The sequence below is a fragment of the Bidens hawaiensis genome, unplaced genomic scaffold, assembly GCF_021521415.1.
Source record: "Bidens hawaiensis isolate Kalapana, Puna unplaced genomic scaffold, B.hawaiensis_p1.1 tig00012057_1, whole genome shotgun sequence".
Lineage (NCBI taxonomy): Eukaryota > Viridiplantae > Streptophyta > Magnoliopsida > Asterales > Asteraceae > Bidens > Bidens hawaiensis.
In genome coordinates this window covers 492792-507402 of record NW_027491968.1, presented here as the reverse complement: position 1 = coordinate 507402, position 14611 = coordinate 492792, and the positions used below count along the sequence as shown (strand labels likewise).

Genomic DNA, 14611 nt, shown 5'->3' with positions numbered 1-14611 from the left:
TTTTACAAGTTAAAATAATAATTTTATAAGGAAAGAGGAATACACAAATTGACCTTTGGAACGGCATAAGGAGCGTTATCACCAAAAATCAAGCACAACTCCTCACAATTATAAAACAAACCTTTAGGACAATAAAGCCCATCATCCAAGCTAGAAACCACCCACTTAACATCATTGAGAACACTTACTAGTGAAGACTTGAAGGGTTTATTTTCTCCATCTATAATACAAAAAGCTTCAGCTTTATCACTAAAATAATCATCCCATAACTCATCAAAAACCTCCAACAAGTACTTGCACTTTTCACGATCACCACTTAGTGACACTTTTGCTAATAACTCAATCAATTCTCGAGACTCCCAATCGATAACAGTTGATCCAGGTGGGAGAATCACTTTATCCCACATCATATTTGTGAGAAAAGTCTGAGACGAAACAGTTTTCTCAACTCTAACGATTTGCACAAAGTCAGTGACTCCAACTTCCTTCAAAAACTCCCTCCAGTGTTGCAGAGAACTATACTTCAAATAGGTTTGATCAACCTCATACCATTTTACATCAACGCCACTGATCAACCTAATGATATCAATATGATTCCCAAAATCATTATTGAAATGGATTGCAACCTCAGAAGGTTTAACAAAGCCATGATTTGTCAAGATAAAGCCTTTACTGTAAACCTCTGAGATTATGTGCTCCCTTTCTGTAAAACAATCTGAGCAACCACTTTGCAGATGGACCATTATAAACGATAAGTACTCTACCATAAGATCATTACTGGCTATATTGTTTTTGTCACTAATAGCTGGCAAGACGTGTGCTTTTACTACTTGATGTGCAGATAACCGTTGAACACCAACATTAGAAAGCATTTGAGTTAAATTACCAGTGACCGAACCATAAAAAAGTGCAGGATTAACAGTTCGAAGATTAGCAAACAATCTTGTAGAAGCTTCTAGGCTGTTACATGAACCATCTACATTCATCCAAATCATACCCTCATTGACTGAACCGTAACCACCATCTATAAGAGGAATGAAGGGTATCTTTGACAACGTGTTCAAAACATCAGAGCCAACTTTAAAATCAACAGGATTCTGATGGGACATTAAATATAACTCATTAAGCCAAGAAGATAGCCAGTTAAGGCCCATTGATGCTAAACCTTCTTTTGTACGGCATAAAGAAGACAAAATATCAACCAAAACTTTAGACCCATAATTCTTGATACCTAAAGCGAGTGCGAGTGAATCAGATATAGCTATTTCTTTATTCAAGTACCCGAGACCAAGATGCTTGTGAATCAAGCTATCAGGCAAAAGAGTCCGAGCTTGCTCATTCCAGTTTCTTAAAACCCGACACGGTGGGACCCACTTGCCATTTTCCCCTTCTAGAAGCAAACAATTTGAGGTGCACAGCTTTGATATGATCATTCTGGGAAGTGGAGCAAAAAATCCATGCACTTCACCTGCAAGAGGAACATAGCTCAAAAAGACGGAAACAGCCTTTCCAAGACAATTGTTAAAACCAGGAAGGCGGCAGAATGACAGTTCAGCACTAACAAACAAACGTGGAAACTCAGATAACAACCATTGGTTCCATGGACTATCACCGTCAACCTCTTCTCTTGAAGAAGGAAGAATAAAATCCCCTTGGATTATAAACTTCAAACCATATGTTCTAAGAGGAAGAAATGCAAAAACATATTGTTGATCTAACTTTGGATTGTAACTGCCATTTTCTAAAACTTCAAGAGCCATAGCAATTGAAATTTCAGTAAAGTTTACATCTTCTCGAATGCCATTGGCCTGCAACTTCCGGGAGTCAACAAACCAAGTCAGTGTTTCATTCCCAACAGAAACATTAGTTAAACCATTACCAATTATTTCTTTCCTCATGATGATGAATGAATCAGTAATCAAATTTCTGAATATAATGCACTGAAGACGATGAAGAAAAAGTAATAAAGATGAATGAAGATCTGAAAACATAGATGTGATGTTGTCTACAGTGGAAGTTTCTCCTGGCTTTGACTTTGACATTGACTTCAAGGGGAGCACAAGGCATGTATTGTAGGGTGTATTCATTTGATTAGTGGTGTTTGATGAGACCAAGTTTGTGAAGAAATTCATGTCACAAGGAGGCACAATTGTTGGCAAAACAAAACCAATTTGGCCCTCGGTTAAGTCAAACTTGATGTGAAATCCATTAGAATGTACTTCTGGAGCATCGGTTATCTGCATATACATCAAAGAGATGTTTTCAACAGATCATATATGAAGCAAATACCCACATAAATTAAATAGCAAGATAAGAAGGTTAGTTGATTTATATCAAAGATTTGGTTTCAATCATCATGCAAGCTAGAACATAAGCTTCTATTCTTTGAATTACAAAGTTGAATCTTGATTCCACAGCATACCAGCTGAACTCATCATTTGAGAGGTTAAAGTGTCTGATTACACTTAATCAAAATTTTAAAAGTTGGCCTTAAATTAGATTTTATAAAACTTTGATGGTTTTTTCATGCTGGCAAAAATATGTTGGCTATCTAAAATAAAAGTTGGACGAAAAGTTTAACAGAAATACCCGAAATACTGATTTGAATCCAATCCCTTTCTTGCCAATGTATCCAGCACTAGATGCTTTCTTGGTAGAATTCCCAACATCACAGATCGCTCTAATGTTCTCAGCAGAAAAACCGTTTTCGTTATTCAAAACAACAATACTTTTCTCCTGAAGAATGAATGACAAAGTGGGCTCCACATTTGTGGGATATGAATTATCATCAGCATTCTGAACCTACAAAACGAAGATACAAAATACATGTCGTTATTGCCAGAAGAAAAAAGATAATGTGGAAGAATAAAACTATAAACTTACAAGTTCGAGAAGAAAATGAGAGTCTTGAGAATATAACTCTTGCGAAAGACAAAAAAGTGCTCTTCCTAAACGAGCATGTTGCTTTTTCAAAATGATATTTTCAGTGTTTGAAATATTAGAGTCCAAACCAAATTCTTGAACTCTAATAGCCTCAACTATATCAGCTGCGTTTCTCTCTCTCTCAGGGTCCAAAACTGGCTGAACAGAACTGAGATCAAAACTATGAACTCTGTGAGTCACCACACTGGGTTGATCGAGTTGATCAGTAGACCGAGAAACATAATTTTCTGAAAATGATCTTTTATTGTCAGCTGATTTTTTGGACTGAGATAGAAGTAAATGATTATCAAACCATTCCACTATGCCCAGTGATAATCCAAGTTCACGAATCATCATATGATCCTTTGCACTTTTGCATTCACTCAAAATCAGCATATATGCATCTTTAGCAACCGAACGAAATGCAGAAACTAATAATTTTCCAGCAAAACTTCTGAATTCTTTAGGTAAGTATCCAAGACAATCAAGAACAAATCTTGAAGCAATTTGTGAAGAAGTCCTGAACATGATTTCGAAACCATGTTTTGCATGACATTTTAAAAGCGATAGCGGTACATTTCGTTTACCGCCATATATAGAAATCAAAGAAACAAGCTTTAAAGCTGTTTCAAAAGAAGACCCGTGAAGAAAAGCTTCTAGAAAGGAATCAACGGTTGCTAGCTGATCAATTCGTAAAACGTTTCCATCTTTTGTCACTAAACAAAGCAACTCCTTGGTGGTTACATAACTTAATAACCACCCTACAAGAGGGCCTAAAGAAGGTGCAAATTTATAGTCCCAACATGACCAGGAGGCTAAATCTACCAACATCGGAGCCCTGAGTAACAGTTCAACTGCGTCATTTGCGTAAACATGAGTATCCAAGAGATCCTTTTCTGCCCGAAAATCAGTTAAAGTTGAAGAAAATAACACAATATTTAAGTTCACATTATCACCATTCTTGCCCCTAGTAGTCAAAAGATCTTCTGTAACATCATCTTCTAGTAATGTAAGACCAGCTGAAGGAAACTGCATTCTTAACAATTCAGAAACCATTAACTTGCTTAAGGTTTCATTTTCCCCTAAGCTATTAGCAGCTTGTGATAATAACTCAAACACATACTGTTGGCTCATGCAAACTTTAACCAAAGGCTTCTCGGGTTTTTCAGTAATTATAAAAAACTTTTGCCAAGTGGCAGGTAGTAGAGAAATATGGTCTGCTAAGAATGTGAAAATATCTCCAAAACCAAGTGTTTCAAAGTCATTAACAGAAAAATATTGAGTTAAAGAGCATTCTAACTTGCAGATCTCCCTTGTGAAGATCATTTGTTTTCTTGGACATGAAGTTACATTGTCTGGAGCATAATCAAGAGACACAAAATATTTCTTGACATATTTCAGAACATCTTCAAGAACAATTCCTGTGAAGTGAAAAATAATGGATCTGAAAATAAAGTCTAAAAAAATAGAAAATGCTAACTAAATCCCTTATGGCTACCATTAACAATCGACTTTTTGTAACGTCTTTGAAATGTTCATGGTGATTGACTGTTTATGATTAAACATACTACTTTTTCATAAATATTTCATTTTTTAATCGGCTATTAACCATAGCTTTATAGGAATATTGTTAGCAAAACCTGAAACAAAACCTCATAAACCAAACACCTCTTTTGAAACAAAGAAAGAAAATAAAGAGAAATAAATGTTAACAAATAATAATAATATTGAGAAATAAGTAGCACAAAAAGTGTGTATATTACCAACACCACCCTCCAAAACATGCCTATTGGCAACTGAAGTGTTCTTTTCAGCTGGCTTAACATCTGTGTTGACATCAGCAGCACATGTGTTTACCAGTGTCTCGTTACTGTTTGCTTGAGAAGAAGAACTAATGCGGTCCCACAAACCAAACTTTATGGATGAAATCTGTAGCAAAAAGAAGACACTTGTATTCACAAAATACAAGCAGTGCTTAAATAATAAAAGTTTTAAGAAATTGCAACTATCCCCCTCTATACTTGCAAAATTATATGTTCCCCAGAGCATAACTTTTAATGCACAATGTACAATGTGCTTTAAACATGACTTGGGAAAATATGTAAAATTAAGTTTAGAGGGAGATATATGCATGACGTCGCACAATTGAATAAATGACCATAATGTTATGTTGTGGTCTCCGATCCATCATGGGTCGGGTCCGGTTTAGACGAATAGACAGAATTAGGAGATTAAGCTGTTTGAGTTTTGGCCAAGCCCAAAAGCTCTAATCAGGCCCAGTTTAGTTAAAGGGTTAAACCCTAATTGTCTAGTCTATATATTCTCTCCTGTACTTGTAAGTTTGTATCACTCAATAATAAGAAAACCCTAGTTATCGACAGTGGACGTAGGTCATACACCGTGACCGAACCACTTAAATCCTTGTGTCTCTTTCGTTTATTCTTTTGGTTTTACTATTGTATTCGTGTTTGTATGTGACTCCGAACCTAACAATTGGCATCAGAGCCTGGTTCTCGATTATACACACAGTTCCGCCGCCGCTGCTCCGCTGCCGCTGCTACAGTACCGCCGCCGCTACAGTACCGCCGCCGCCGCTACAGTACCGCGCCGCTGCTACAGTTCCGCCGTCGCTACAGTACCGCAGCTGCTGGTTCGTTTTTTCTGATCAGTTTCCAGTCCTTTTATTCCTTGGGTAGTTTGGTTGTTTGCTGTAATCAAAACTCAGTTTGGATAATGGCTGAGGACGGAAAGATCAAGATTGAGAAGTTTGATGGTCAGGATTTTGGATGGTGGAAAATGCAAATTGAGGATTTGCTATGTCAGAAAGATTTAATGGAAGCACTAGAAGAGAGGAAACCGGAAAGTATGAAAGATGATGAGTGGAAGGTACTTGACAGAAAAGCCATAGCTGTTATTAGACTCTCACTAGCTAAGAATGTGGCATTCAATATTGTAAATGAAACTACCACGTATGGTCTTATGAAAGCCTTGTCAAATATGTATGAAAAGCCTTCTGCATCAAACAAGGTATTTCTGATTAGACAGCTAGTTAACACCAGAATGAAGGAAGGGGCATCTGTTACCTCTCATGTTAATGACTTCAACACTATTATTTCTCGTTTGTCTTCTGTTGATATCAAGTTTGATGATGAAGTTCAAGCGTTACTCTTGTTATCCTCGTTACCCGAAAGTTGGTCAGGGACTGTTACTGCAGTTAGTAGTTCTTCTGGGAATACTAAGCTTACTTTTGAAGGAGTCCGGGATTTGATTTTAGGGGAGGACATAAGAAGAAGGAATTCTGGTGAGACATCTAGTTCTATATTGAGCACCGAAGGGAGAGGTAGGAGAAGAGAGAAAGGTAATGGCAGGGGTAGGTCAAAGTCTAGAAGAAGAAGTCAGTCAAAGCCCAGAAAAGACATTGAGTGTTGGAATTGCAAAGAAATGAACCAATGCCCTAACCCCTCAATTTCAAAAGAAAAGAAAGAATCTAAGAAGGAAGTTAATCTGGCCACCGGTTCAGATGATTCAGAAGGTTCAGAAGAGACTCTTATCTGTTGTATTGAAGAATCAACAGATTCATGGATTATGGATTCTGGTGCATCTTTTCATGCCACTTATAGCACGAAGAAGATGAAGAATCTCCGAACAGGTAATTTTGGTAAAGTTCGTTTGGCTAATAATCATGCTGTTGATATCACGGGGATGGGGGATATTGAACTAAAAATTTCATTGAGCACCTCATGGACTCTAAAGGATGTTCGGGTCGTTCCTAGCCTTAGAAGAAAGCTAATTTCTGGTGGGCAGTTAGATGACCAAGGATATGATGTTATGTTTGGTGGGGGTAAATGGAAAGTTGTGAAAGGGAATCTTGTGATCGCCAGAGGTAAAAAGAAAGGCACTTTATACATGGTTGAAATTCCAGCTGATGGGGTAAATGCAGTGACCAGTGGACCGAGTCAGTCTAGTTTGTGGCACCAACGACTCGGCCACATGAGTGAAAAAGGGATGAAAATGCTCGTTGCTAGAGGAAAAATTCCAGAACTGAAGAAGGTTGAATCTGAATTTTGTGAACCATGTGTTTTCGGTAAAAAGAAGAAAGTATCTTTTGTGAAGACCGGAAAACAACCTAAAGCTCAGAAATTGGAGCTTATTCACTCTGATGTCTATGGACCAACTTCAGTCTCTTCTTTGGGAGGATCGCACTATTATGTCACCTTCATTGATGATTCGACACGCAAGGTATGGGTTTACTTTCTTAAAAATAAATCCGATGTTTTTTGATACTTTTAAGAAATGGAAAACTGCTGTTGAATTGGAAACTGATTTGAAGGTGAAATGCTTGAAGTCGGATAACGGTGGTGAATACGTTAGCAAAGAATTCCGTGATTATTGTGAAGAGTACGGTATTCGGATGATCTTTACAGTCCCTGGCACTCCTCAACAAAATGGAGTGGCAGAACGAATGAACAGGACGTTAAATGAAAGGGCAAGAAGTATGAGACTTAATGCCGGGCTTCCAAAGACGTTCTGGGCAGATGCAGTTAACACTGCAGCTTATTTAATTACCGGGGATTGTCAGTACCGTTGGGTTTCAAGACACCAGAAGAAGAGTGGAAAGGTAAAGCTGCAGATTATAAGCATTTGAAAGTCTTTGGGTGTAGCGCTTATGATCTAGTGAAAATGACAAGCTTGATGCTAAAGCTAAAAAATATGTTTTCATTGGATATGGGTCAAACGAAATGGGCTACAGGCTTTGGGATTTAGAAAGCAGAAAAGTAGTCAGAAGCAAGCATGCAACTTTTAATGAGGCTGAGTTATACAAAGATAGAAACACTTCAAAATCAAGGGTTCATAAAGAGCAGGTTGAATATGAAATTGATGCTCAGAAAAAGACAGTTGAGTCAGCTACCGAACCCGAGACAGAAACTGAAGAAACCACAGTTCCTGAATTTGAAGATGATGATATTGGTGGAAATGAAGAGTCAGAGGGAGTCTCTGACAGTGGGAGTTCAGAGTCTGAGGATGAACAGTCTCCACAAGAACCTGACCCGCCTCAGCACTGGGTTAGGAGGTCCACCAAAGTTTCTAAACAGCCGGTACGTTACAAACCTTCAGTTAATTATCTCCTTTTAACTGAAAATGGTGAGCCAGAGAGTTATTATGAAGCACTTAAGTTGAAAGATTCGCTCCAGTGGGAGCATGCTATGAAGGAGGAGATGAACTCTTTGAGTAAAAACCAGACATGGGTTTTAACCAAGTTTCCACCAGATAAAAGAGTTCTACAGAATAAATGGGTCTATAGAGTCAAGGAAGAACATGATGGGTCTAAACGATACAAAGCTCGTTTAGTGGTCAAGGGTTTCCAGCAAAAGAAGGGAATTGATTATAATGAAATATTCTCTCCAGTTGTGAAGATGACCACCATCAGATTGATCTTAAGTATTGTTGCTGCAGAAAATTTACATCTAGAGCAATTAGATGTTAAGACAGCATTTTTACATGGTGATCTTGACGAGGAGATCTATATGGCACAACCTGAGGGATTTCAGGTTGCCGGGAAAGAAAAATGGGTCTGCAAATTGAAGAAAAGCTTGTATGGTCTGAAGCAGGCACCTAGGCAATGGTACCTAAAGTTTGATGATTTTATGGTGAGAACTGGGTACAAGAAATGCGAGGCCGACCATTGCTGCTACTTAAAGAAGTTTAAAGGCTCATATATCATTCTACTTCTTTATGTAGATGATATGTTAATTGCAGGATCTGATATGAAGGAGATTCGCAAGTTGAAGAAACAGTTGTCTGATGAATTTGAGATGAAAGATCTTGGTCCAGCCAAACAGATTTTGGGGATGAGTATATCCAGAAAGAAAGATGGCTCCATAACACTATCCTAAGAGAAATACATAGGGAAAGTGTTAGAAAGATTCAGGATGAATGATGAGAAGACTAAACCGAGAAACACACCTTTGGGAAGTCATTTCAAACTTACCAAAGACCAGTCTCCCAGAACAGAGGAAGAAAGAACAGAGAACGCTAAAGTTCCGTATGCATCTGCTGTTGGCAGTCTCATGTACGCCATGGTTTGTACACGGCCAGACGTTGCTCATGCTGTCGGTGTAGTTAGTCGTTTTATGTCGGATCCGGGAAAGGAACATTGGGAAGCGGTGAAATGGTTACTCAGATACTTAAAGGGTACTTCCAGTTTGGGGTTATGTTTTAAGGGGAAGGATACAATTCTCAGGGGTTATTCAGATGCTGATCTGGGTGGATGTAAGAAGACGTTTAAAAGCACTACTGGTTATGTTTTCACAGTTGGGGGAAAATAACCTTTTGGTATTTTGTATATTGATTGTATATTGATAATGAAGATTACAAAGGATTAAATAGAGAAACTAGTTACACATAGCACCCTCTAATATAAACAAATTTAAATAGAAACTTAATCTATCTAATATTCCCCCGCAAGCTAAGGCCGGGAGTCGACCTGTAGCTTGGATCGTAACTGCAGAAATCGTTGTGATGGTAATGCTTTGGTAAACACGTCAGCAATCTGATCTTGTGTGGAAATGAACTGAACATCAAGCTTCCCTTGAGCAACCTTTTCTCGAACGAAGTGAAAATCCACTTCAACATGTTTTGTTCTAGCATGAAATACAGGATTAGCAGACAGATAAGTGGCTCCCAAATTATCACACCACAATGTGGGAACTGATGTGACCGGAACACATAGTTCACGTAAAAGAGTCTCAAGCCATGTAAGTTCAGCAACAGTATCAGCAAGCGCCTTATATTCAGACTCCGTAGATGACCGAGAGACAGTCTTTTGTTTGCGAGCAGCCCAAGAAACAAGATTGTTACCAAGATAGATAGCAAATCCCCCAGTGGATCGACGGTCATCTGGGTTCCCAGCCCAGTCAGCATCAGAGAAGGCCGTAAGGGAAGCATTAGTGTAAGCATGAAGTAAGGAGCCGGAATCATGTCGTAATATTAGACCATAGTCAGCAGTGCCTTGAAGGTACCGTAGAATACGTTTGACAGCTGACCAGTGGTTAACCGTAGGAGATTGCATAAACTGGCAGACTTTGCTGACTGCAAAAGTGAGATCCGGCCGAGACAAAGTGACATATTGGAGCGCCCCAACAGTTTGACGGTAACGTACCGGGTTGTCAAAAGGAGAACTATCATCGAGAGACAGATTGGTGGTAGTAGTCATGGGAGAGGGAACCGGATTTGCCTTTGAAAGGCCGGCTCGATAAAGTAGTTCTAGGATGTATTTCTTTTGAGATAAAAGAATATCCTTTCCACGGGGAACAATCTCAATACCCAAAAAATATGATAACTTACCCAAGTCTTGTACAGCAAATGTTTTACTTAGGCTGTGAACCACTCGTTCTATGGCCGCTGGATTGTTGCCTGTGAGTATAATGTCATCCACATAGACGAGCATATACAAAAGTATACCATGGTGTGAATAAATAAACAGTGAAGGATCCGTTTTGGACCCTCTGAAGCCGAGAGCTAGTAAAGTGGTGGAGAGCCGATGAAACCATGCCCGAGGAGCCTGTTTAAGTCCATAGAGGGACTTATGAAGAAGGCATACATAATCAGGTTTCTGTGGATCAACAAAACCAGGTGGTTGCTTTAGATACACGGTTTCCTCTAAAGTGCCATGTAAGAAGGCATTCTGAACATCCAGTTGTCGCAGAGGCCACCCTTTCATTGTGGCGAGTGATAAGACTAATCGAATAGTCGTCGCTTTTACAACAGGGCTAAAAGTGTCATGATAATCCACACCTGGTTGTTGACGAAAACCTTTGGCAACAAGACGCGCTTTGTAACGCGTGACAGCTCCAGATTGATCTCGTTTAATCTTGTATACCCACTTGCAATCAACAAGATTCGTGTTAGGTGGACGTGGTACTAGAGACCAGGTGCCGTTGCGCACAAGAGCTGAGTATTCATCAGCCATAGCCTTTTGCCAGTGAGGGTCATTGTTAGCGATGGTAAAGGATTCAGGTTCAGAAATGGGAGCAGTGTGAGTGTGAAAAGCTGAAGGATCATAACGATCGGGCTGTCGTGGGTTCGGACGAAGGTTGGGTGGACGGGTACGAGGTGGTGGTGGTGGTGGAGGTGGTGGTGGAGTAGGTGCCGAAGATGTAGAAGTAGTTGTGGATGTAGATTGGGCCGAGTTAGGTGAAGATGTTGTCGTGGATGGTATTGGTGAATCAGGAGGTGTATTTGGTGAGTTGTGGAGGTGTGTTGGGTAGGAAGAGTAGAAAGATGGTGTCTGGTTAGGGCATGGTGGAGTAGGAGAAGAGGATGAGTGAAACGGAAACTGGAATTCGTTAAAGCGAACATGACGAGCAATATAGATACGCTCGGTTTGGATATCAAAGCACCGATATCCGTGATGAGAGGTGCTGTACCCAAGGAAGACGCATGGAATGGAGCGAAAGTCTAGTTTGTGTGAGTTGTAGGCGCGGAGATGAGGGTAGCATTGGCACCCGAAGACTCGAAGAAAGGAGAAGTTAGGTTTGCGGTGAAAAAGGACTTCAAAGGGTGAAAGATTAGAATTGTTGCGAGATGGCATGCGATTTATCAAATAAACAGCAGTGCCAAATGCAAAGTGCCAGAATTTTTGTGGAACATGAGATTGAGCGAGCAAGGTGAGTCCAGTTTCAACAACATGCCGGTGACGTCGTTCAACAACGCCATTCTGTTCACTGGTGTATGGACAGGAGAGTCTGTGAATGATGCCATGTTCTAGGAAAAACGGGGAGAGTTTGCGAAATTCACCCCCCCAATCGGTTTGTACAGATTTAAGTTTTGTTTTAAATTGTCGTTCAGCCATTGTGATAAATTGTTTGAATGTAACAAAGACATCCGATTTAAGTTTCAACGGAAAGAACCACATAAACTTAGAAAAATGATCAACACATAACAGAAAGTAATAATGACCATCAAACGAAGGAATAGAAGCAGGACCCCATACATCACAAACAACTAAATCCAAAACATGAGAACTTTTATAATCGGATAAAGGTAATGATAGTTTAGAAGATTTTCCTACAAAACAAGAATCACAAACAAAACTACCAGAAGGTTTATTCGAAACAGGTAAACAGTACTTAGAAAGCATAGAATTTAAAAGCTGATGATGGGGATGGCCAAGCCGTTGATGCCAAATTTGAGAAGAAGCACGAGTGGTTGAAAAGACAACTTTTGGAACTCCTTGAATCTTTGGAACGCAGAACGAGTAGAGTCCATCATGGCTTGGACCCGTGAGGAGGGTAGTGTGTGTAGACTCGTCCTTCACAAAAAAGAAATCAGAATGAAATTCAAGGAACACATTATTATCATGACAAAATCTTTGAACAGAGATTAAATTTTGTTTAAGGGTTGGAACGTGAAGAATATTTTTAAGGTGGAAAGTTTTGTTTGGAGAGTAGAAACGAGATGAACCAATATGAAGAATGGGAAGTGCCTTACCATCGCCTACATAAAGACTGTCACTGCCTTGGTATGGTTCTGAATAATCAAAAGTTGAGTGTTCCGGAGACGCATGATCAGTAGCTCCAGTGTCCCATGTGTAACGTTGTTGGCTGGCCCGAGAGTCTACATAGTTTGCAGATGGTCGCCCCCCGCGAGAACTAGAGGCACGGTTAGGACAATGGGAGGGGATGTGACCAATCCCACACCTAGTACAAGTCCCAAACACAGTGGTTTGAGTAGAAGCCCAAGGAAAGTGACTTCGATCTCCCCCATGAGTGTTGCGGTTGTTGTTGTAAGACCCGCGACCGCGTCGGTTGTTGTAGTTACCACGACCCCGGGTTGGTCCTGGACGGTTGGTATAAAATGCTTGGGGTTGGGAGTTGTTTGCCTGCTGTTGAGCAGGTTGTAGTGATAGACCAAGTTGGCTAACAAGGTGTTGTAAAGCTTGGACAGTGGGGCTGTCAAAAGGCCCACTGTCAAAAGGTGAATTAGGGGCTGCCGAGGACGGTGTAGAGCTGGAAACAGCCGAGAAAGCTTGGGTTGGTGTAACCGTGGGTGTGTGTTTGCGAATCATAAAATCATAATCAGACAATAAAGCTGCTAGGTCACAAAAGGGTGTGGGTGATTGTCGGGTAAGAATGTTACTCTTGAGACCATTGTATTCGTCCCGTAAGCCAGAAACCACCAACATAACCAAGTCCTTGTCCTTGAAAGGCTCACCAATGTTGGCTAAGGCATCAGCATACTGTTGTGCACGTTCCAGATATGCTTCAGCCGATTCATCACTCTTCATCTCGATTTTCAGCAACTGTTGTTTGAGTGTAAATTCCCGGGAAGCCGTGTTCGGAGCATAAGCCTGTTCGAGGGCTGACCAGAAGGCTGCTGATGTGTTGCTGTGTAAAACATGTGCAAAAGCTGATTCGGAAATAGTGGAGATTAGAAGCATGCGAATATGAGCATTATTCGAAATCCATGTCGCATAGTTGGGGTTAACCTGTGGTGACGGCGCAGGACCAGAATCTGATGGTGAGGATGGCTGGATCGTGGCTGCTGGACAAGGTATAGAACCATCAACATAACCATACAGATTGTTGGTGATTAAGAACGGTTGAATCATGGCTTTCCAGAAACCATAGTTTGTAGGGGTGAGTTTGAAACCAAACTTGTGAGAGTTGTGTGTGGTCTTGGCAGCATCGGAAAAGAGACTCATCGTGGCCATGATAAGCAGCTGTTGGGTTTGTTGTTGATCGGCAGAAGAGCTGTTGTATAGCCGGAAATTGAATGGCCGGAAAAAAAAAGAAGACGGCTGCTAGGGTTAGGGCCGGCAGACAGAGACTAGGCTCTGATACCAAAATAACCTTTTGGTATTTTGTATATTGATTGTATATTGATAATGAAGATTACAAAGGATTAAATAGAGAAACTAGTTACACATAGCACCCTCTAATATAAACAAATTTAAATAGAAACTTAATCTATCTAATAGGGGAACAGCAGTATGTTGGATGTCCAGACTTCAGAAAAGTGTTGCTTTATCAACCACTAAGGCAGAATATATGGCAGCAGCCGAAGCAAGTAAAGAATTAGTATGGTTGAGAACTTTTCTTGAAGAGTTGGGAAAGAAACAGGCAGAGTTCTTCTTATATTGTGACAATGAGAGTGCAGTGAAACTTGCGAAGAATCCAGTCTATCATTCGAAGACTAAGCACATCGGGAGGAGATATCACTTTGTCAGAGATTTGATCAGTGATGGTGTTTTCAGTTTGAAAAATATCTCAGGTGCTAAGAATCCAGCAGATATGTTCACCAAGCCGGTGATGCTGGATAAGCTGAAGCTGTGCAGAGCTTCAGCAGGCCTTCAGGAATAATGTTGAGAAGGCGAAGGGTAACTAGGAGGTGCAAAACCAGATGGGTTTTATTTTACATGTACAAGGCAATGCAGGTGAAGACATTTGACGTCTCCAAATGGGAGCAGGTTGAAATGTTTGACGCATCCAAGTGGTGGTTTAGAGAAGATGTCTCGAAGCCCAAGTGGGAGATTGTTATGTTGTGGTCTCCGATCCATCATGGGTCGGGTCCGGTTTAGACGAATAGACAGAATTAGGAGATTAAGCTGTTTGAGTTTTGGCCAAGCCCAAAAGCTCTAATCAGGCCCAGTTTAGTTAAAGGGTTAAACCCTAATTGTCTAGTCTATATA

At 40.2% G+C, this 14611-nt stretch overlaps 1 protein-coding gene across 1 annotated transcript in view; it reads right to left on the bottom strand.

Annotated features, from left to right (window-relative positions):
* The window catches only part of LOC143539826 (protein NO VEIN-like), a 29673-nt gene that overhangs the window by 10880 nt on the left and 4182 nt on the right, over positions 1 to 14611 (bottom strand). The window contains exons 8-11 of the mRNA XM_077033029.1: positions 4686 to 4851; positions 2884 to 4343; positions 2590 to 2802; positions 54 to 2237 (exon numbers count right to left, since the gene is read on the bottom strand). Of these exons, the coding sequence (XP_076889144.1) occupies positions 54 to 2237; positions 2590 to 2802; positions 2884 to 4343; positions 4686 to 4851 (4023 nt within the window). The remainder of the gene's footprint in view (positions 1 to 53; positions 2238 to 2589; positions 2803 to 2883; positions 4344 to 4685; positions 4852 to 14611) is intronic.